At 41.8% G+C, this 23849-nt stretch overlaps 1 protein-coding gene across 1 annotated transcript in view; it reads right to left on the reverse strand.

The window, feature by feature from the left end:
• Positions 1–11221: 11221 nt before the first annotated feature.
• LOC126262357 (peroxidase-like) overlaps positions 11222–23849 on the reverse strand; it is a 291332-nt gene continuing 278704 nt past the window's right edge. Inside the window, exons 16-18 of the mRNA XM_049958941.1 lie at positions 22788–22957; positions 20148–20256; positions 11222–12330 (exon numbers count right to left, since the gene is read on the reverse strand). Coding sequence (XP_049814898.1) covers positions 12180–12330; positions 20148–20256; positions 22788–22957 — 430 coding nt within the window. The 3' untranslated portion in view covers positions 11222–12179. The remainder of the gene's footprint in view (positions 12331–20147; positions 20257–22787; positions 22958–23849) is intronic.

The raw sequence follows: 23849 nt of genomic DNA on the forward strand, positions 1-23849 counted from the left end.
GCTTGCACATTACGCAGCAGAATTTTTATAAACGTGGACGACATTAAAAAACGTTCTAACTGCATCAGTTATTTCAGAGTAATAACTCTAAACACAAACATATTCTAGTTTACACTCAAATACAGAACTTTCTCACATCAAATCTTTTGTGCCACTATTTAATCAGAGCAGTGAACATCTACTTATTGACAGCAAAATGTTGAATGATATGTTATTATTCACTTCAAATGTCAACAATAGCTTTGTAGTTGAAATTTGTTTTATAACAATTCGTTCATTATATCATTTCACTTCAGATTATATTATCAGAACTGAACTTGACTCACACGATTCCACACACTGTAATCGTTTGATAGACATCATCTGGTGCAGTTTATGCCCAGTATTCCCTTTTACGTATACAAATTAGTCAGGAAGTTTAAGTATTCATAACAGTTCAAATATTCTTAAATTTTACACAAAAAATCCATTATGGTTACACTGAAGCACAAACATTCACTTAGAGCTGAGGATTAACTTATCTGTCTAAATAATTATACAAGGTGGTTTTTTCCACCGTGTACAAACTCTAGGGATTGATCGATCGGAGGATACGGAACGAGAAAGATCTAATCAATTTATGTCCGGAAATGCATGGTGTGTTACAGTATGTGCTGGAAATGGTTTCCATGTGCCTCAACGCATGCGTGTACGCGCCGTAGCATGTCCTGTCTCACACGTTCATATTGGCCAGGCTGCATCCGAACAGTGTCAAAGGCAACATGAATCTGCTGCTCTAGTGCCTCCATGTGATGGCTCCATAACCAGAAGTGGCACGGGTTGAGATCCGGTGAACAAGCAGGCCATGCAACTGGCCCCCCTCGTCCGATCCATCGACCAGTGAAGACACTATTGAGATGCGTCCGGACGTTAAAGGCGAAGTGGGCTGGAGTACCATAACGTAGCAGCCACACAACCCTTCGAATCATCAATGGCACTTCTTCCACCAGGGCAGGCAAAGTCACTCGCAAGAAACACCGATAGTCCCGGCCTGTTAGGTGACGTGGAAAGAAGACTGGTCCCAAAATACAGTCTTCAATTATCACGGTGCCATTCCTGCTGCACCGATACTGAGGATTCGCTATCGGTATACCATGGGGATTCTGTGTACTATATCACAAGTGACTGTTATGAAAGTTGAAACTGCCACTACGCGTAAAGGTGGCCTCATCTGTCTCATGGCGAAACACTGTCGTAAACATTGAATGCTGTGTATGTTGTCGGCGGGGTAGGTCTCCTGATACTACCTTTCTGCCCGCCGCCCATTCCCGTTTTCGTTTCTGTACGGAAACACCATGTCGGCAAGCTCGCGATTCGAATAAGGAACCATTGTGTACAACGCTGTATCACATCCACTACAAGGTGAATCAGCAAGAGAACTGAATCGGACACAACATTACCAATTACTATGGGAGGAGAGGGCGCTAGGGCATGACGTAAAAGGAACAGTACCACCATCTAGGAGGAATCCATACGTACTGTAACTGCGGCTGCATGGTAAAGCGCGTATTAGACCGCAGTCTCTGTAACAAAATATGATTGAATAAATGGTCTCTAGCACGGAAACGATGCATTTCCGGACATAAGTTCGGTAGCCCTTTTTTGTTCCATATTCTCTCACTGATCAATTCCTAGAGCTTGTACACGGTGGAAAAAATCTTCATGTATAAATATTATTGTGGTTTTATGTTTATACTTGTTGAAAGTGATTATGTGTAAGTGTGTGCCCAAGTGGAATTATGTCACCTGCCATTGGCAAGTGCAGTAATCAGGTTAGGTGAAAGTATCAAAAAAATGTGTGTGAAAATCAAATGTGTGTGAAATCTTATGGGACTTAAGTGCTAAGGTCATCACTCCCCAAGCTTACACACTACTTAACCTAAATTATCCTAAGGACAAACACACACACCCATGCCCGAGGGAGGACTCGAACCTCCACCGGGACCAGCCGAGAAAGTATCAATCTAGACACTTGACAGCGCCCGTTTAGACGATTTCAGCAGTTTTTGGATAAGGAATACAGATTACTTGACAGTTTATTCTTACTAGGGCACAAGCTAGGTTAAAAGGCATGAAGATATCACCAATTAATGAATCGACCGAGCAAGTAGCACAGTACAGTAAGAGGAAAGGGCAGATGACACTGCCGAATTGGAAGTACAATCAGCGGCTACAAATACTACAGTATAGGCAGGTCCATCAGGAGAAATGAGTACCAGTCTTATCCTCAGTGAACTATTTAACACGATTAAGGCATTAGAAAGCAAAATGGAAGCAACTGGAAGTAAATTAGAGACGTTGATTACGACAGAAACAAAAATAGAAGCCGAGCTGAAAACTGAAACGCTGGCTGGACAGAGCAAACTCAAAGAAGAATTGAAAACCGAAGTAAATCCAGGGCAAGACAAACTAGAAGCGGAAACGCAAGAAAATCAAAGTAAACTGAAAGGTAAGACAACATCAAACCAGACTAAGTTACAAGGTGTCAATGCTAACGTTGAATTAGGCCTAAGGAATGAGTTTAAAAGTGTGAGATAAGAATTTGATATGAAAATCGAAACTGTAAAGGAACGGACAGAACAGACAGTTGAGAAAAAGATAGCAATTGTACAGAGCAGGTGGAAGCCAAGGTAGCAGAACAGGTAAAATATGTAGAAGGAAAGGAGGACACAAACACCAAGGTAAACAAGAAGCAGGAACATACAACTGTAGTAGAACAGGAAATAAGCAAGGTAGCAGATCTCGAAAATGTAATCGTATATGGGGCTCAGCAAGAGAATTTTGAGTAGCATGGTCAAAAAGCAAAGTTCAGAAACATAGAATTTAGATAAGGAGACTCTCTATATCCCATAGAAATTATAGAACCACTATGGAGGAATAGGAATACAATGGATGGAGACGAGGTACTGGCGGAAGTAAAACTGTGAGAACAGGCCGTGAAAACTTGGGTTTCTCAGCCGGTAGAGCATTTGCCCGTGAAAGGCAACGGTCTTGGGTCTGTGTCACGGTCCATCACACAGTAATATCTGCCAGGAAGTAACACTGGGATAAAATGAAGACAATAGTTGTGGTCAGCAGTTTGATGGAAGAAGATAGGATGTTAAACCCAATCTTCCTTCTTCCTTCTTTCCAGAATTACAGGCGAAATTGCTGTCAGAGTACAAAATGGGGTTGGTGGAGGAACCTGAAAGGATGAAGATAGTTTTCTGAGGAGAGCAGGGTGAGCGGAATCACACTTCTGTAACAAATTATTACTGAAACTGAACTATATGAATGGCTAGACTAGAAAAAATAACAATCGCAAAACACAGGAAGACATAACTATGGATAAAACAACGGAAAAACAGGGGGGGGGGGGAGGAGAAGAAATGGCAAGAGATAAAATCATAAACGACTGGCAAAACCAAATATTGTGTTTGTGAAAACCTGCACACGCGCAAGATGGCAACCAGGACAAATTAGTTGGTGCAGGTTGCAAGGACAATATCATAAGTAGTACAGCTCAGGAGACAAACGCGGACATGATGACCAGGGAGAGTGAAGAAGAATCTGTTTACAGACATTCACAGCAGCAAGTGCAACAAGAGGAGTGGTAAGAATGGTGACAACGTAGATGGAAGGGACGATGTCACCGGTAGTGAGGCACAGTGGGGATCTAAGTATAGAGGACAGTAGCAGCTATGGGAGTGACGTCACATGCCACTGCAAGACAAGCGAAACATCCCACTTGGGATACAGCACTGACGCTAATCGATGTAACGTCACTCAAGACAACACAGAACAGGAAGCGGAGCATATGGAATTGGATAAATGCAGTAAGAAACACTACAATCCATGGGAGGCAGAGTCACTACTCGAAACTTTACAGTAAAGGAGGTTGGAGCTGAAGGAAGGTAAACATGAAAGTAATCCGCAATGCCAAAAATGAAGTGAAGGAAGAGATCTGAAGACCATTAATTCTATTGGTGGTCAAACACGAATAAGGTATCGGAGCAGAAGATACTCATGAGGAAACAGAAGAGAAATGTGATGAACATGCCAATCAAATGGAAGGAGAGGTAGGAGATGCTGAAACAGAAGAATAGTGAGAAGAAGATGACAGTTTTGGGAGAAGGAAGAAGCTCAAGAAGGCGAGACACGTGCAGTGGATGATTGAGAAAGGGAGGAGAGCGACGATAATGAGAAGCAGGAGGATGTAAACGACAAAACAGGAGAAGATTTTGGTAAAAAGGAATAAGTGGAGACAGAGGACTAGAAAGGAAAAGAGAATACAGAATAAGAGGAGGAGGGAGGTGGTAGGAAGAAAGAATCTGAGACTGTTACGAGGAAAGAGGGTCCAAGTAAAGAGGAGGAAAAGAGAAGGTAAGGGAGGCACAGCAGTCTGGAGGATGTAGGAGAAGAAGAATATGAAGTAACAGTTAATACAAAACATTGTAAAGTTGAAAGGAGCAAATAATTTTGAAACTGGCATGAACTGAGTCGAGTGAGAATGATAACCTGACGTTATTCGCAGTATAATTGAAAGAATCAACGAATACTGGTAAATTCGAAGAAAAAGAAAATTATGGAGGTAGCCACTATTCAAAGTTTTGGCATATGTATCAGAACCAGTTTTAAAGAAACCTGTCGACAAACAATAAGAAACCAGCAAACAGGAAATGTTAACAATGTGTGAACATAAAGAAGAAAATGAATGTTTATTAAGAGTGGATTAAAACAATGGGGTGACTAATGATAGTTATCAGCCTTTAATAGAGATGAAGTGGAATACAGGGAACAGCTCTTGTAGACAGCGGCAGTACTGTTACAGCCATCTCAGCAGTAAAGTGGTAACGATGTCAGTGACTGAAGTCAGAATTGAAGGCGTCACAGGAGCACTAACTAAACCAGTAACGTAGCAAGTTTATTGAACCATCAATCTGGGAAACTTCAAAGTGTAACACGAGTCTTTAGCAGTACCTGATATCAGTGTTGACATTGTTCTTGAAATGGAGACGCTAAGCAAGTATGAAGCTAAAATAGACTGTGGATCGAAATATGTCGAGTTTACAAGAAATGCTGGGCAGAAAGCATACTCCTCTACAGAGTTGTAGCAAAAGGGGAAGTACGAATATGTCACTTAAAACTCAGAGAGTGCGAATGGAATGAATTTGAAGAGAGCGAGAAGCGTGCTGCAACAATGGGGCAGCAACAAGCAGCAGAACAGTAGAGGAGTAGATAATGGAATACGTGAACAGCATTGAAAATATCATCACCAAACAAAGAGAGTTGTTACAGACGTTAGTAACTAAATATAAGCAGCTTTTTCAGACCAACCTAGGATCATATGCAATATGAATATAAGCTTAAAGTGAAACATCGTCAACAGTTTGTATTGAAACCGTATCAACCAAAAGGACTGCAGTAACAGAATAACTCAGCAAATTGGAACAGTGTGGTATGAATGTGGTAATTTGGTCGAAAAAAAAACTGTTGCAAACAAATGCAATGGAATTGTGTGAGTAGCGTTAGATGCACAGCATGTCGACAAGTTCATAGACACCGAAACCGATAATCCAGATAATATGTCAGAAATCATGCACGTACTAAAGGAAGTTCGATATATGTATATGACGTGTAATAATTTAATATGTGGATACAGACGGCAGCCCTTGGCAAAAGAAAATCGAAAATGGGAAAAATTATCGGTTTAAGATTGTATACTATTCACAATCTGTGTGTCAATGCCTGCATTCATAACAACAATGGATGAAATTCTGATAACCAAGCTTATCTCAGGATTGACTGTTTATGAAGATGTTAGTAACTAACGGACAGCAAGAAGAACCTGCAAGATACGAGAAGAACTATTCTGCCATTAGAGCAGAAATGGCTTTGAAAGTTCCAAAATCTGAATTTTTTACTGGAAAGGGTCAAATTTTTACGATACTACATATCGCAGAAAGGAATTAACCTGCCCCAGAGATAATAACAGCCATCAAGCAAGCACCTCCTCCAAGAAAGAAAAAGAAACTGAAATCAATATCATAAATTCATTCCTAGTCAAGTGTTGAATGGTCCAAACTCAGCGAAGCTGTGCGAGAAGAGCAGCATCTAGATGTGGATAACTGAATGCCAACGAGTGTATGAGCTAATCAAGCAAATGTTATCCAGCTCTCAAATATTGCACTACGTTAAATGTTCATGCCTCTGACACAAACGATAAAGGGAGAGGATGCCATTTGTTTCAAGAAATAGTGGAGGACAGAGGAAAACAACAGAGAGGAATGACCTTCATCAGCTGTGGATTGGAAAACAGCAAAAAGAGTTACAGCATCTCTAAAAAGGAAGCTCTAGCAATTGTTTGGAGTCTGTAAAAGTTTATTTATTATGCTTAGGGACGCCATAAAATAATTATAACTGACGAAAAGCTTTAATATATCTGAAGCGGGGCAGACTGCTACATGATAGATTGACCTGGTGGTCATTGCTTCTACAACAATTTGATATTGTTATAAGATACATGAAACAAGAACAGAAAGTAATAACAGACACACTTTTCTAAATGCTCATAGAAATGAAACAGAAAGAAAAGTTAATGAAATCAAAAGGAATATACAGAATTATGTACATGAAAGGTACGAGTATACTGCAAGAAGCTGAGATTAAAACGATATGCAAAGGTTTACACCAGCTGCGAGAGGAAAATCCTTATTTGGAACCAATAGGAGCTAAAGTGAACAAGAATCCCATCCAGGGTGAGGTAAGATTATTCACACTGGAAAATTGGTTGACCTGAGAAGTTTATGGCAAATTAATGAACTACATACAGCTTGTAAATGGTCCGCCTAAGTCGTAGATATTGCTAATTGCTGTTATCGCACTATTTCACTCCAATTTACGGAGCTTGTTAGCACTTGATGTTAGGTTGGCGCCATTACAATGTATTGTATTGTAGTAATCGCTGCTGCTTGCTGGATCGCTGCTGTGTCTCGATGCTGATGCTGGCTCTAAATCTGGTTGTCTAGGGTAAACACATGAGGTCCCGTGTTTTTCATGTGCTTTTGATGATAAAGAACGAGCGAAACCAACACATATGTAAACATCAAATATTTATTACTTTGGTGGCCATATTAATTCCACTGTCCACCAAAGACCATAACACAACACAAAGTAGTACTTCCTTTACATGTTCTTTGCATTGTTTTTCCATCCCAAACAATAACACAGAAACACACTTCACCAAAGTAACATTCCGACTGCCCCCGATTGCCTCCGACTGCCTGTATTTATAACATTGTCAAAGAACTACTAAAAAGAGATATAGTTTATAAGTCACATGTACATCTGTTATCATAATTTGTGCAGAAAAGTTATTAATTTGCATCGAGTGACATAATTTAACATGTTATGAAAATGACAGACAGATTTATTGACTTGACAGAATAATTCTCTGTTACAAAAAGGCCATTTTTTAGAAGTTTGTCAATTGACTTCTCTAATTTGCATAAATAAGTAAGTAACATGAATTATTAAGAATTACATTGGTTTTCGTCTAAAATAGGATTGATTATGTGAATACTGAGTGAAAACGCTCCTAGTGAACAAATAGGTTTCACTGGGTGATTTTTATTTAAGGAGATCCAAAATACCTAAGTTGGCCACTATTTTTCGTACTTCATATTAATTATTTAAGATAAACTTAGTGTTTTTCATGATGACATTTGCTGTATCAGTGATCAAGTGATATAAACTTTTGTGTGGGTCAGTTATTCAGTATAATTTAATGGGTTGACTGTTTATGGAGACATGTTGTGCAATCATTGTTAACATACACAATAACTTTTCTATAATCATAACTACTCATTAAACTGGTTGAATTTGGAGGGTATCGCATACTTTGGGAAAGTAAAGCCTTTAATATGTTCCGTTACAAGCTCAGACATTGTCCCTTTGGAATGTAAAAATGTTTGCAACAGTTAAGGAGAAACCGTCACTTTCAAGAACACGGGAAGAAGAACAAGCAGCTGTCAAAAGATGAAAAGTATGAATAAAGCTGTCCAAGGGAACATGCAAAACATTTTAGCACCTGAAGTTCCGCTACCCAGAGCTACTGAAGGAGGCTGATACAGTTTCATTATGTTTGACGTATTTACTAAGCTTATAAAATTATAACTAATCGGTAAAATGAAGGGAAAAACAGTTGTGGCGAAGGTGGGCAAATATGTCGGAGAAGAGGGTTCACCAAAAACCATACTACGAGAGAATGGTCCGCAGTGTTCAGAGAGTGGAAAAGTAAATTAGCATATTTTGACATAAACCCCTGGGGAAAATGCGTTGATATATTCAAGAATGTAATCAACTGCTCAGCACATGAAAGCACACATCATTTTGTAATGAAAGGAGAAGTAACACTCAATTTGATAATAGAGAATGTGGAATTATAACAACAAAGAAAAGGTTTAAATGAGACTGTAAGAGCAACAATCAGGAGAAAGCTCTAAGGAAAAGGAGACATGACAGAAAAATAAAGCAAACAAAGTTCAGAATTCGAGACCAGATAGCCATAGGAATGCTATGAGGAAGCAGGACAGATCGAAACGTTTTTTTACTTGTATGAAGGAATATTCAAATTTGCTGGCAAACCTGTTGAAAATGTATACGAATTAGCTGATCCAGAGTTGAACGAGAGATATAGACAAGAAATATATCAGGTCTACAAAAATATCATCAAATAAGAGACAGGCGTAAAGGAACTTTCGCTGTGTTGTTTTTCGGTTTGTTCTATACGTGTTAAGTAATGAGACAATATAGCAATGTTTACTTATAAAGGCGGGAGAATTCCAGCGCGGTATGGTTAGCGATACATTTATAACTGTCAGCCCGACGAAGCACCTTCCCTGATAGTTAAGATTGCCAGACGTCAGTGTTGAAAGAGAATGAAGTGATTTGTCTCCAGGATAGGTTGCTAGATGTAGCGGTGATATGTGTATCAACAGATAGGATGCGTTCCGAGTCACATCTACCGAGAGCCGACACAAATAACTGAAGACAGTCTACGTCACGGACTGTTTATAAAGACTTGGAGTGACCAAAGTTAGCTGAAAGTTCATTTTCAAGAAAATATGAATAATGATGGAGAAACATACCGTTAGTTTTCAACCTGAAAATGCATTAGCACTGCTCGATAATTTTTCTATGATTGAACATTGCTTGCTCAGCGATAGCTGATTAACTGTTGTGCGTAGTTAGTCTTATTCTCAATCGTTGGCGGGTTATACTCAGTGCTGAACATTTATGCCGAGTTGCGAGTATGCTAAGGACCAGGACTCGAGGCCAGATACTAATATCGCGTCTGCTGCCGTTTGACATGTCAACCATTCGTACGAACAAAGAGCCGACCGAAACTTCAGTCTGGCGCAAACTGTCCTCCTTTCCTTACATACTCTACGCGTTGCCATTGTGTTAACTCCAAAAAGCGACTCTCGCCATTCTTCGGGACTGACTCTCTACAGGGTAGATATCGGGGAGGCAGAAGACGTGGCAGAAAAAAAGGATGGGATGTACGTGTGGGAGAAACGGATGATCCACTAACGCAGTCACAGTTTGGCAGAGCATCAAATGATTCGAGCGCACTTGAATCACCAGGAGTTTATGGAATACCAACGGAGTTATTAAAGCTTGCGCGAGGCGTAGGAATTAGAAGCTAAGTACATCGAAACACGAGACGAAGAATCACATTGAAACAGAATAGCAAAAGATTTGTGATAAAACTACTATGAAGACACGAATAACTGAAAGAGTGAACTATCGGACGGTTGGTTCAACATTTTAGGCTTACAGACTGCTGACAAGAACAATATACGAAGGTATGGAAAGAAAAATTGAATGGGCATTGGACGAAGATCAGGTTGGTTTTAGAAAAACTGGAAGTGCCACCGAAGCAATTCTAACGTTGCACACAGCAGTGGTAAGAGCAACAAAGAAAAACCTGGATTATACTATTCTTTTTATTTCTTCTAGATACGATAGAACACGCTTTTAATCATGTTTGGTTACGCTCATATGTTGGAAATTGATTGAAAGGCATGTCGTGGACGCACTGCACACCGTGTGCTGTCTGAGAGTGAAAATATCCAGTGTACCACCAGAACTTGCCACGATTAAAAGCGTGTTCTTTATGTCTAGAAGAAGAGAAAAGGATTGTATGGTATGTATCAATCACTGTTATCTGTAGACAGAATTTACTTTTTTTAAATTAAATTTTCCCTGAGTTTGTGTTGCGGAGGGTATTTGACTTGGGTAGTTTGTGCAGCTTTATTGACAATAATGCTGCGGTGGTGTAATGGTCAACATATCTGCCTAGTGAGCAAGAAAACCTAGGTTCGACACCCGGCTCCAGCGCAAATTTTAATTCACTTCTTCAGCTTCCAACGCTATCGTACAATTTACTTTTTCCAAAAACTAGGATATTTAAATGACAGTTCTGGACTGGTGAAAATCTACGATAACCCTGTAAAGACACATGATAAGTACTCAAGTATGTGATTAATATTAAGTACCAAAAAAAAACCAAGTGGGACTAATATAAAAGAGGAGTACAAAAAAGATGTACTGTTAAAAAAAGGGGATGAGGCAGGATTACAGTTCAAATGGACATCGTTGCTCGTGAAAGACATGCATTCACAATACATTTCAGGGCGTTGCATCATGCAATATCAGAGAGAACTTAATGTTCAGTAACACGTCCGTGCATTCAGTTCTCTGTTCTGAGTTATGTGCGACTACATGTTAGAAATGTTGCTGAACTTTAAGGTCGGCAGTAGTTCAGACAATGTAACATCACGATTTTTAATTACATCTAAAGATAACGTGACATTTGATGATGAAGCTTGCTCATAAAACGTGTCGTGTTTCTGCTTCGAATAAAACAGTCACTGAACAACTAGTGTTTTTAACAATTGTCAACAATTCATTACATTTCAGTTTAGGAGGTTATTATTAATAAAAAGAATATCATTAAATATAATAAATATAAGGAATTTAATACTCAAATTATGTATAAGCGATAAAAAAAGGGTAAACTTATGTTTGACATGCTGACACCAAAGGTTGCGCATCAGATTCTTATATACAGTTTGTTTACAGATATTGTAACTATATAAACAACTTAACATACGAGTATATTACAGTTCGTTCGTTAATTATTCGTTTACATACACAGACATACAAAAATATATAACTACCTCTAGGGTGTTTTATGATACAAGAAACCAAGACCTTATGGTATTAGTATGGAATGATTATACATTATCTGTCAGAGCATGTCACAACAGCTGTGTAATGTTACTGAAGCCAAATAAATATTTTCTTATAACCCAAAAAGATATTTTACAAATAGTTCTTGGGAATTGTCAAACGTAGCACAATTTGGAGTTTTGACACAATACACTTTGCCGTTAGTCGTAGCAATTGCGAAGACTGACATGACTACTATCTTGCTTCACAGAAGATGATGGTTGAATATTAAATGTAATATGTAAGCGTCCACAGTCGCTTGAGATTCGTAACATTGGTTTGAAAGTTATGGATGATTTATAAACGAAATAGTGGATATGTAATCTGTAAGAAGGAACAAATCGTTGAGCCAAAGTCGACACACTGTAAAAGACGATTATGGCATACTGTAGGCAGAGCAATGAATACTCTCTTGTAATAGCAACGAGAAGAAACTTAACAAAATAGTTTATTACACAGACCTAATTGGTCCTTGAGCAGCCACTAGCATACTGCGTTACGACCGTTCGTGTTATGTTTGTTGCAGTTTTCAACCACAGTTTACTGTTCAACTTCACTTCTCACTTGTAAACACAGCATTCTTAAAGAGTACGTGCAGATTGAGAATTCCGCTGCATGTGACTGGCGTACACGTGTGACACGTGCTGTCGCGTGGGTGGTACTTTGGGAGGTAAGAGAGACTGCACGAGGTGGCACGGACACAACCTTCGACGGCGTGGCTGTCCACGTAGCTGGCCCAAGATGCTGTTTGGTGCACAGCCCCCTAGCAGCGGTTCGTGATCGCCGTCATCTGTTCGAGTAAGTCGGAGAATGCCGGTGCTGACCAGACACCAGTACATTCTGGATTAGCCGCCACTTCTGCTTTACTTCTTCTTCCTCCTGCCGAGCACGTCGAACACGGAGGCGATGTTGCTGACGTAGGTGGCTGCCGGCGCCGAAGGCACAGCGAACTCTGCCCACTTGGTGAGGTCGATGCTTGGGATCACTCCGCTGCGGCACGGCACTCGTGGGTTGCTGGCGACAGAAAGGTTGGTGTTAGCGAAATGCGTGCTCGTTCATGTGTAAAACTGCTACAGTTTATCCACAACGACCTCAACAAGCTGATAGGAGTTGGTAGACTCTGTAAGGGGTCCGTAGGCCCTTACTAGAACTTTGCACTCGGCACAGGTCGATAGGGCGAACAATCGATTGTGACGTGTTGCGAGAGCGAGTGTCGAGATGCGCCATAGTGGTTGGCGGGAATGGTGTGTGTTTGGAGGCCATTATTGGAATACAGGGTTTTTAACCGAGAAGGGTGTCACCATCGCCGTGGTTAGGCCCCTAAATAATAAATAAATACCGGGAAAGTGATGAAGTATCTTTATAAAAGTGATCAGTGACGTTACTAGTGCCGATATTTAGTTTCGCGTCTACCGCGCCGGCCTAACCTTGGATTGCAGTGTTGGATGCAGTGATGAATTAGCGTGTGACGATAATGGCAAATGAAGAAAGCCTGTGCTGAGATGAGCCGTAATTAGATATGTATGACGAAGGCAGTGACTGTCTCCCTTTTGTGTTTTGAGAAGAATATAAGTTCGTAATTAGTAAAACTGCGTTGGTGTTCCTTATTACCACACATTCAGTATTGTAGTATTGAACAGGACGAACTGGAAAGTAACAACTTCCGTAGCAGTCAATTCCGATTACCAGCCCCATTAGGTTCACGGTCATGTTAATACTAAATATTGGGCTGCTATTCGATCAGATCAGGTCGGGATAAAAACGGAGGTGTTACAACTCCAGGCCATTAGTGTTTTCTATCTGGTCGCTGCCAAAAATGGCATCTAACAGTAGTCTACCATAGCCGTTATGAAGTGATTCTGGTGCCACGCCAGATTAGATGGCACATCTGTAGTGTCAGAACTGCACGATGGAACTGCAGCTTCTTGCCCCTGCGTTATTGCTCCCCCCTCCCCCACCACCCCTTCAGCTGTCTTTGTGTCAGGCTTATACAAGGTATAAAACGCATGCTTGAGCATCAGCTGCTTCTATTTCAAACGCAAATATCGACCGGTTTTAGTCACAGGCCATCTTCACGGATTCTCTCCAAAGATACAAAAAAATTACATCTAGTATATGATATAATTAATAATGATTAATAATCGTAATAATAATAGTTTCCATACTATTTTCATTACGTTTATGATACAACTGACGTTTTCTTATATACATTTCATCGGGTGTATGCAATGATTATAATACTATTCAACATTAGGGTTCTGTAATGTTTTTTGCCTTGTATTGTAAAATCGATTTATTCTATGTTTGGGGATAACAACTTCGTTTTCTGTTTACGTTCACCAAAGATAGTCCAGTCCTACGCATTTAGCAAGAAACTTGTCATCGAGATATTTTTATACCATATGACGAAAATAATTTCTAAAGATCTTTGACCAACTCCTCAATATTTTGTACGATTGTAATACTTATGCTTCTGATCTTCTCTTCAGTATTGATCTGTTTACGCTTGTTATTATCTAAAAGTCCTGTGTCGCATAATGGAATTCATGACATGCTCTAGATATGAGACATGGCCATTATTTAAACAATGACAGATTTGACGTTGTGGCTTACTGTTTTAACCCTGTAAGTATTCATGTATATTCTGCACTTCCTTCGAAAAGAATTAGTAACATTTCCTGTACGCTACATGTGACTGTTTGGTATCTTTGGATAGAAATTAAATGGCTCTGAGCGCTATGGGACTTAACATCTGAGGTCATCAGTCCCCTAGAACTTAGAATTACTTGAGCCTAAGTAACCCAAGGACATCACACACATCCATGCCCGAGGCAGGATTCGAACCTGTGACCGTAGCAGTCGCGCGGTTCCGGACTGAAGCGCCCAGAACCGCTCGGCCACCGCTGCCGGCTTATGGATATAATCCGTGAAAACAATCTCTGGATGAAACCGGTCAATATTTGAGTTTAAAATAAGAGCAGCTGATGGTCAAACACGCATTTTATGCATTACTGGACAACTGTTGGTAGTCACCCTCCAAAAATGTTCTTTTACAGGGTGTCGTAACAAACTTCGAGGGGCTGCAGAGGGTGTCTTGAGGACCAAATCGAGGATAGGAACCTGTGGTCAGAAACGTCGTTCAACGACGCTATAGAACGTTGAAGTTACAGGCGCTGGCGCCCGGCAATAAGCCACGCCTTCAGTAGTAAATATGACTTTGTACGGTGATGGCCTATAGGCGGAAACTCTCGCAATGTTGTCAGTTATTTAGTGATCGCAGCTGATTACCACGATAGTCAGTGGAGAAAATGGAGCTAGCTACTGCTTGACAGACTTTATTTGCTACGAGTGGTGTTCCGGCGTAAAGACTAGCGCCGGCACGAAGACGAAGACCGCAACAGCAGAGAAGGCTCTGAGACGACGTCAGTCAATAGTACGCTGACTAGGATCGCACCACGACAGGAGCGGCCTCTAGCCGAAGAGAATATCAGCGCCGCTGCTGCCAGCCTCTGCCGGACAGTAGAAGACGCGCAATAGTAGACCCGGACTAGACGAGCCTTCATCCTAACTGTTATACTGAGACTTGTGCCTTATATTAATTGCTTGCATGGATTTTAATTTTAATTTTAGTAATGAGCAGCCTCAGCTGCACCGTTTACCTAGGATTTACCTAGGTTTCAGTTGAGATAACCAAACCTTTTTTCAGAATAACAGTATCTACCGTTTGTCTATAGTGGACATCGTCAAGCTAAAACTGCAAATCCATAAATTATCATAAGGTTGTATCTTATCTTATCTCTGAGATAAGTTTTACAGTCTGACAATAATTTATGGATTTGTAGTTTTAGCTTGACGATGTCCACAATAGACAAACGGTAGATACTGTTATTCTGAAGAAGGTTGGGTTATACCGGCTGAAACCTTGGTAAATTCTAGGTAAACGATGCAACTGAGGCTGCTCATTATTAAAATTAATATTTATACACTTGCTTGAATGGACATTGCATATAGCAAAGGACATTGATTATTTGCATATCGCCAATTTCTCGCGACCCAAAGTTAACTATTGTCAATCTACTTTATTGTAATAGAAACCATTAATGTGATTTGCTTGAACTGTTGTATAGCTATCCGAGAAAGCAGCATCCCTTAGGCTTTTTATAAGAGACGAGTGTGCAGGACACAACAGGTAGGATGGTCTGTTGCCTTGGTCGATGATAGTCTCAGACACGGGTTTCCTTTTGCAGTTTATTTTTCTCCTCTGTACCGAAAAACATAGGCGATTTTACAGGGTTCCAGGAGACAAATACACGGCGGATGGAAATCTATGCGCAAAACTCTTATCCATCTAGGCAACAGAGCATCGCATTCGTAGGAAACAAGGCCTGCCTACTACGAAGCTACATCTTCTCCACTGACTATCGTGGCAATCATCGCGATCACTGAATAACAAACAACATTGCGAGACTTTCTGTCAGCTGTCCGTTAGCGTACAAAGTCACGTTTGCTGCCGAAGTGGTAGCCTAGTTGCAGATACTAGCGTCTGTAGCTTCAACGCTCTGTAGCGTCACTGGATTATGTTTCCGGACATAGTCTCATATACTCGAATAGTTTCTCAAGACACCCTTTACAATCCTTCGAAAGCTGTCACAAATTTTCGTGGGGCACGCTGAATAGACGGATTTCCACACAGCTCTGAAAGATGGGTCAGAGTGTCGTGAACAAATTATACATCTACACCTACACTCCACAAACAACCTTAGGTGTGTGGAAGAGCATACGTCTTGAACAACTGTTATTTCCACCCTTTACTGTACCATTCGTGAATGTCTGTTTCTGAATATCATACTTATCCAACTGGAGCCTCAGCCCATTTCAGCGTTGATGCTGGAGTGGAAAAAATTGGATATTTATGGTAAGGTCTATGGGAGCAAACTGTAGAGGTCATTGGTTCCTAGGCTTAGGCACTACTTAATCTAACTTAAAATAAATTACGCTAAGGACAAGACAGACACACACACACACACACACACACACACACACACACACACACACACACACATGCCAGAGGGAGGGCTCGAACCGCCGATGGGGGGAGCCGCGCGAACCGTGACAAGATGCCCCAGACCTCACGGCTACCCCGCGCGGCTGCTGGAGCGCATCTGGCTATTGATATTTGGGAACATTGGTTTTGTGAGGTAGGACCTGTAGTGTGTCCAGTACATTCGCCTGATTTGACGCCCCTGGTTTTTATTTTCTGTGAACAGGACGTAAGAGTGGTATACGTTAGTCCTGCTGCCGCCAGCGCTGAGCTGACTGGCCAAATCAGTAATGCTCTTCGCGGCATAAAAGCACAATCCTGCCGTGCTCGACAGAGTCAGACGGTCATTGCTGTTTAGGTGTGAAGCATGTAGTGAGGCTAAGCCTTGTTTTAAACTTATTCCAAACTGCCTGTCGTATAGTGCTTTTTGTGTACATTCCTAAGAACCTTACCGCTGTCTCAAACTCATAAACGACTGCTTAAAAAAAATTACCATCTGTTCTCGTCTATCGATCGCAAAAGACTATCGGTGAGATGCTGTGAAAAAACCTTGTGTTTGAAAGCATAAACACCTCGTGTTTGAAAGGACTGTCCAGTATTTGAGCAGCACACAGCTTGTTTCCTGACGATTCTGTAATATACAAGTGATTACCTTCTTTGGTAACAGTGGGAAAATTTAAAAGACTTTTCACGAAAGTCCACTTTTTTCATTGAATGTTAGCTTACCATAAATTTTGATGTCACAGTCTGACAAAGAGTAGGCAAATCACTATCACAAACCTCTTAGAATGTAGAAATCAAGATAGAGGCTAATTCTATGACCGAAAACGTAGTAGGGTGTGAACGCTACTACCCCAAGTAACGTGACCTCAAATCAGTACCGTTGAACAGAGTCTGTACCGTCTTGGGCCGCAATATACATTCGCAGTTTCCCAACTCAAAGACCAGGCTCATAAATCGAGGTTAAAGTGGTATTCCATAACTAGCTGACGAAGACTTCAGTAACGATGTACGATCTACCTTATTTCATGAATCGTTACCAACTAATACAGCAGCTTTCCTTCATCAAGATGCACTGTCTCACAATAAATGAAGCGCCCAGAAGACATAGTCAAATGTCAATGTAACTTCCTACACATTCGCACCAGCGGCAGGTATGTACACGATTAGAGCTACAATTCTCTGTGACATGCAGAACTCCCGTCAGAGTGCATTAGTACTGTTCGTGATAAGTGTTGTTGCCAGGCCTGGTAGGGTATATAAGAGGCGTGAACAGCGTCAGATGTTCAGTGACTACTGTGAACACGGAGATGCCAGGTACTCGTGGAAGACAGCGCTATCAAGAACCGACAGAGTTTGAAAGATGGATCATTGTGGGTCTCCATTTGGGCGGCTGGTCGATTCGCGCAATATCCAGATAGTGGCGCACTCGGATGTGACAACGGCCTGTCATTCTGGGACGAGTGAACGTGAGGGCACCCATATTCGTCCACAAGGTTCTGGTCGACCACGTATGACCACCACAGGGGAGGATCGCGGTGGTGAGCACGTTCCTATCTACGTCTGACATCTGAGAACCAGTGCTGGACTCCTTGTAACAGAGTAACAGCAGCCGGACTAGAGAAATTACCGTCCTATACTTAAGCGGCCATTAACACTGCAACACAAACGGCTGCGTCTGAAGTGATGTCGTGATGAGAAAGCATGGATTGCTGATGGCGTCGCATTCTGAACTACCATGGAGGACCATCGTCGGCCAGTACAGCGGCAGGGGTATCTGGAGAGAGGTTCCGTGCTTTGGTACTCCTGGCACCATAGTGTGTGGAGCATCTAATAAGACTGCATGTGACAGCTGGTACTGAGTGAGGAAGCTCTGATGACACAATGATACGTCACGGACATCGTGTGTTCTATGAGTTACCTCCCATGCATCAATACCGTTGTGCCGTTTTTCAACGGGATAACGCTCGTCAAAATATGGCACGTGTCTGCGTGAACTGTCTGCGTGATGTTGAAGTACTCCTGTGACCAGCGAGGTACCCAGATCTGTCGCCGATAGAACATGCCAGTATTTGGGACCGGCTCGGACGTCAGCTTTGGTCCAGATCCAGTATCCAGAACATCAGGGACCGGTTACAACAGTTGTGGTCCAGCTTGCCTCAGAAGAGGATACAACGTCTTCATGACGCTGTTTCCAACCGAATGAGTGCATGCATCCTGCCCAAAGGTAGGGCAACGTCTTACTGGTTCAAAAAATGGTTCAAATGGCTCTGAGAACTATGGGACGCAACTGCTGAGGTCATAAGTCCCCTAGAACTGTGAACTACTTAAACCTAACTAACCTAAGGACAACACACACATCCATGCCCGAGGCAGGATTCGAACCTGCGACCGTAGCGGTCGCGCGGTTCCAGACCGTAGCGCCAGAACCGCTCGGCCACCAGCGGCCGGCTCTTACTGGTAAGTAGGCTCCAGGTGCGTGAAACAATGCGCCAATCGTAACATAATGGACCATCTCGAAACGCCTTGCGGTCGACCACCCATCCGCAGTCCCCTTTCATTTCCTCCATGCTCGCTACTCTGAGATTCTCGCAGAAGGTCGGATGTACTTGTGTATTCACAGTGAAGAAGGTGGATCCATTGCCCATCTAGGCGAATCAATTACATGAATGGGTGGTGTCTGTTCTTACGGACATGTACGAAAGAACAGACACCACAAATTTATATTATTACTGGAAGGCCGCTGAAAGAAGCCACACAACTCAAACATCTAATGTTACGAAGAAAATATGGTTTGGCACGATCACATCAAATCACTTACAGGGACAACTATGATTTATAAGGAAAATTCTGGGGAAGTAATGAAAAGGCGGTCTAAATTGGCATCCATAATTTTGGGATAATTATTCAGTGTTCACCTCTCTGAAATAAACACTTTGATAGGATAGTGAATGTGTAAGGGGGAGGGGGATATAATAAAATAATTAGCAACCAGTTGCATAAAACAAAATTTAATTTCTTCGCTGATATCGGGCGCTTAGTGTCCTTCTCCAGAAGGTTATACCTCCTGCCTTATTTATGTCAACAATAAAGTGCATAGAGAAAAATGCCATGGTCATGTAGTTCGCAGTATCTGCACAAAATTAGTACCACAGTGAGTTACGACCGACGCCGTTTCATATGTTTGCAGTAGTTTTAGCAATGTCGTGTGACTAGGGCCTCCCGTCGGGTAGACCGTTCGCCGGGTGCAAGTCTTTCGATTTGACGCCACTTCGGCGACTTGCGCTTCGATGGGGATGAAATGATGATGATTAGAACAACACAACACCCAGTCCCTGAGCGGAGAAAATCTCCGATCCAGCCGGGAATCTAACCCGGGCCCTTAGGATTGACATTCTGTCGCGCTGACTACTCAGCTACCGGGGGCGGATAGTTAGCACTGATGGCTGAACAATATCGGGCTACAGATCGGGTGAACAATGAAATTGGTGTCTGTGTCGTACAGTAATAGCAGTGTAGTGACACTTTCACATGGCCCTAAAAGCGTTAGTGCAAGTGCATTTCTGAATGAAGAACAGCAGGGTGATCAAGGAATCAGTGATTCCAGAAACTTTGTCGTCTGTATTACTACAGATTAATAAAATAATAATAATATGTACTATAAATAATAATAATAAAAAATAAATTACAATAAACAATATAAAAATATTGCATACGACGCAAAGCGGACCTTAAACACATGTGACTTCGTTATCAACAGATAGCATGCATTCTTAAAACAAATACTTACATCTCATGATCAGGCAGCACCATAGGATAGATCTGTATGGTGTCGATGAGGTCTGTGTTATCGCAAACCACTCTAGACAGCTTAATTTTTCTAATTTCTTGCAGTTGCTCTGGAAAACAAACATGTAGGTCTAATTAGATTTTTTCTATTTGGTGCTGAGTTCTAATGTTAAAAAAGACACTACAAATAATTTGAATGACTATTTCCACATTCAACAAAGATGCATTACTGTTAATTTATTTCGCAGAATACACCGCTGAAAATTACACAACGCCGTTTCACCCACAACGAAGTAGTAGCAGAGACTGTTCTCACAGCAGTTAAAATTCTGTCGTAATAAGAACCAAACTTTTATCAATTGATTGGCATAATTAGTCTTATCTTTCTTAACTGCGCCTCAATCGACAATTAAACATAGCATGAGAACGTTGAAAGTATCAAGAACTGTAATATTGGAGAGGTAGAGTTTGTAAACGGGTAATATGGTGTTATCAATATTACCTTTTAATTTTCTTTACTTCACTTGGCTTTACTCGTGACCAAATAAAAAAAAAATCCATAGATAGACCTAATTCTCCTGCCACCCTCTTTCCTCTCCCAACCAAAACCCAGAAAAAATGCAGAAGGAAGAGTAATGTATTTGAAATTCTATGAGCCTAGGCCTGGAAAAATGTAACTGGAAGTAATAATGTAATTAACAAGTCTGAATAGAGAAAGTAAAACTGTAATAGTAAGGCTTTTTTCGGTCCTGCAACTAGACGGTAGTTGCTATATCATCAGCCACTCATGTTGATTAAGTTTCAATTAAACACACAAAAGTGGATAAGACTTCCAAAAGCAGCCGAGATGTCGGTCTGTTTAGTATTTTAAAAATTTTGTATGATGACATGCCAGCGCAGTGAGAAGAATTTTGATAAGATGGATCAGTCCTTTCATTTAGATAAGAAAGACATAAAAAGAAACTGAAGCACAAAATGACGATGAATAGGGATAAAATTTCAGTGATATTGGTTATCATGAATAGTAAATTCTTCATTCCTCGATGGATGTCAACCAGTGCTTGTCCTTCGGCAGATAAGAAAAGAATAACTACACGCTGGCCCGAAGTTTTCTTACCTCCCGCCTAGCTGTAATAGTACTTGCAGTGGATGCTGATGCAGTTTGGAATTCCTGTGTGATGATTTGGGTAGATTTCTGCCTATTACACATTACTACCCTCTTCATCTGTCGGCGGTCTCGGTCCGTCAACAGACGAGGTCGGCCTGTACGCTTTTGTGCTGTGCCTGTCCCTTCACGTTTCCACTTCACTATCACATCGGAAACAGTGGACCTAGGGATGTTTAAGAGTGTCGAAATCTCACGTACAGACTTATGACACAAGTGACACCCAATCACCTGACAACGTTCGAAGTCCTTGAGTTCCGCGGAGCGCCCCATTCTGCTCTCTCACGATGTCTAATGACTACTGAGATAGCTGATATGGAGTACCTGGCAGTAGGTGGCAGCACAATGCGTCATAAAAATATGAGAAACTTATGTTTTTGGGGGAGTCCGGATACTTTTGATCACATAGTGTACCATAACTTTTATCTGCCAATATAAGGAAGCAACTACGATACTTTGTGCTTATTTTACATGGCATTTGATCGTGAAATCAGTAGTACAGTATGACACATGCAAATGTTTTCAGTGAAATTTTTCGAAATAACGGGGAAATGCAGTAAAACGTTAGGCATTAACTGGCCGCCTGTAACTCTAAGTTTGGTTAGAACTAGAAATGGAAGCAGGCCTCACAGTAATCACATTTTCCGGCAACTTTTCCGGAAGTCGTTACTGGAAACATTTTCGTAAGTTATTGCTTCGCTCGTGCTGTTAAGATTGACACTACAGAAATTTACGTCGTTGCTTTAAAGATTAGTTTCTTCTGCTTACGTGTAGAAAAAAAAGTAACTACACAGAATATTCGAGTCTTTCTGTATTAACTGCTGCAAACATTTGTTGCCCTTTAACTGTTTTCGAAATATTACGGGTGCTCATTTTACGTGGAGCACCTGGTACATTAGAAATGAATGCCGACCCCTGTTCATTCGTATGGAACACCTACAGTTGACACACGGATTTATAATGAATGCTCTGACTTCGTTAATGTGTCTATTCGCAATGTGTTTGTTACATAGGATGAAACTCAACGTCGCTAATGACGTAATATTTGGTTTCCAACATATAAATAAATTCTTAAGTGCCTCGAATGAACTGAAGAATAAACACTATTGAAACTTCCTGGCAGATTAAAACTGTGTGCCGGACCGAGACTCGAACTCGGGACCTTTGCCTTTCGCGGGCAAGTGCTCTACCAACTGAGCTACCCAAGCACGACTCACGCCCCGTCCTCACAGCTTTACTTCTGCCAGTACCTCGTCTCCTACATTCCAAACTTTACAGAAGCTCTCCTGCGAACGTTGCAGAACTGGAGTTCGAGTCTCGGTCCAGCACACAGTTTTAATCTGCCAGGAAGTTTCATATCAGCGCACACTCCGCTGCAGAGTGAAAATCTCATTCTATAAACAACAATAGTTGGATAAAGATTGCGCGCTGACTGGATCTGGGCCAGACACTTAGCACAAACCAGAGCAGGCTTACCTGGCGTGAAGGAGGAGGGCTGGTTGGGCAGCTCGTACCAGAAGCGGTCCCCTCGGCGGGAGTAGCTGAACTGTGTGGCGATGATGCAGGCGAACGTGGGGCCCACCATGCTGCCCGGCAGCGGCTGCTCCGACAGGCCGCCCGACCACAGGTCCACGTCGCTCGGATGTCTGCCGGTGCAAAAGTACCACTCTCAGACACGGCAGAATATTATCGGTGCAAGGTAAAAGGACTGAAAAGCGTGTAATCTTCCACTGCTGATGGAAAGGTTGAGTACAATTTCACTGAGAGGTCAAAAGTATAAGAAAAGCCCAGAGAACAGCGGTGTAGGTACAGACATTGCGTCACCACTGTAGATGCCCTCTCTGATAAAATGCGTCTCCAGACACATTTTCGGCCCGGAATCTCATTGAATTGAGTAGATTTGTTTTCAGTGATGAGCCTCGCTTCGAAATGAGACCCGATGACCAGCGAAGATGTGTCTGGAGACGCCCCAGACAGCGGTGGGTTACCAAACTCACTGTCGCTCGCTATTCGGCCCGACAACCAGCAGCGGTGGTCTGGGGTGGCATGTTTTTCGTAGCAGGACACATCTGGTTCTCACCTGCGGCACTACTACAGCACAGCGGTACGTCGATGATATTCTACGCCCCATTTTGTTGCCCTTCATAGCAAGCTATCTCGGGCTTACATTTCAGCAAGGTAATGCCCATCCACAAGCGGCGAGAGTTCCTATTCATTGTCTACCTTAGCCAGCAAGGTCGCTGAATACCTCCCCAGCTGAGAACGTTTCAAGCATTATGAGCAGGGTCGTTCATCCTATCTAAAGTGACAGTCGAACAGAATTTGGGACGATATCCCTGAGGAGGACATCCAACTACTCAAATGGCTCTGAGCACTAAGGGACTCAACTGCTGAGGTCATTAGTCCCCTAGAACTTAGAACTAGTTAAACCTAACTAACCTAAGGACATCACACACATCCATGCCCGAGGCAGGATTCGAACCTGCGACCGTAGCGGTCTCGCGGTTCCAGACCGCAGCGCCAGAACCGCGCGGCCAC

This window comes from Schistocerca nitens, chromosome 1 (genome assembly GCF_023898315.1).
Source record: "Schistocerca nitens isolate TAMUIC-IGC-003100 chromosome 1, iqSchNite1.1, whole genome shotgun sequence".
NCBI classification, from domain to species: domain Eukaryota; kingdom Metazoa; phylum Arthropoda; class Insecta; order Orthoptera; family Acrididae; genus Schistocerca; species Schistocerca nitens.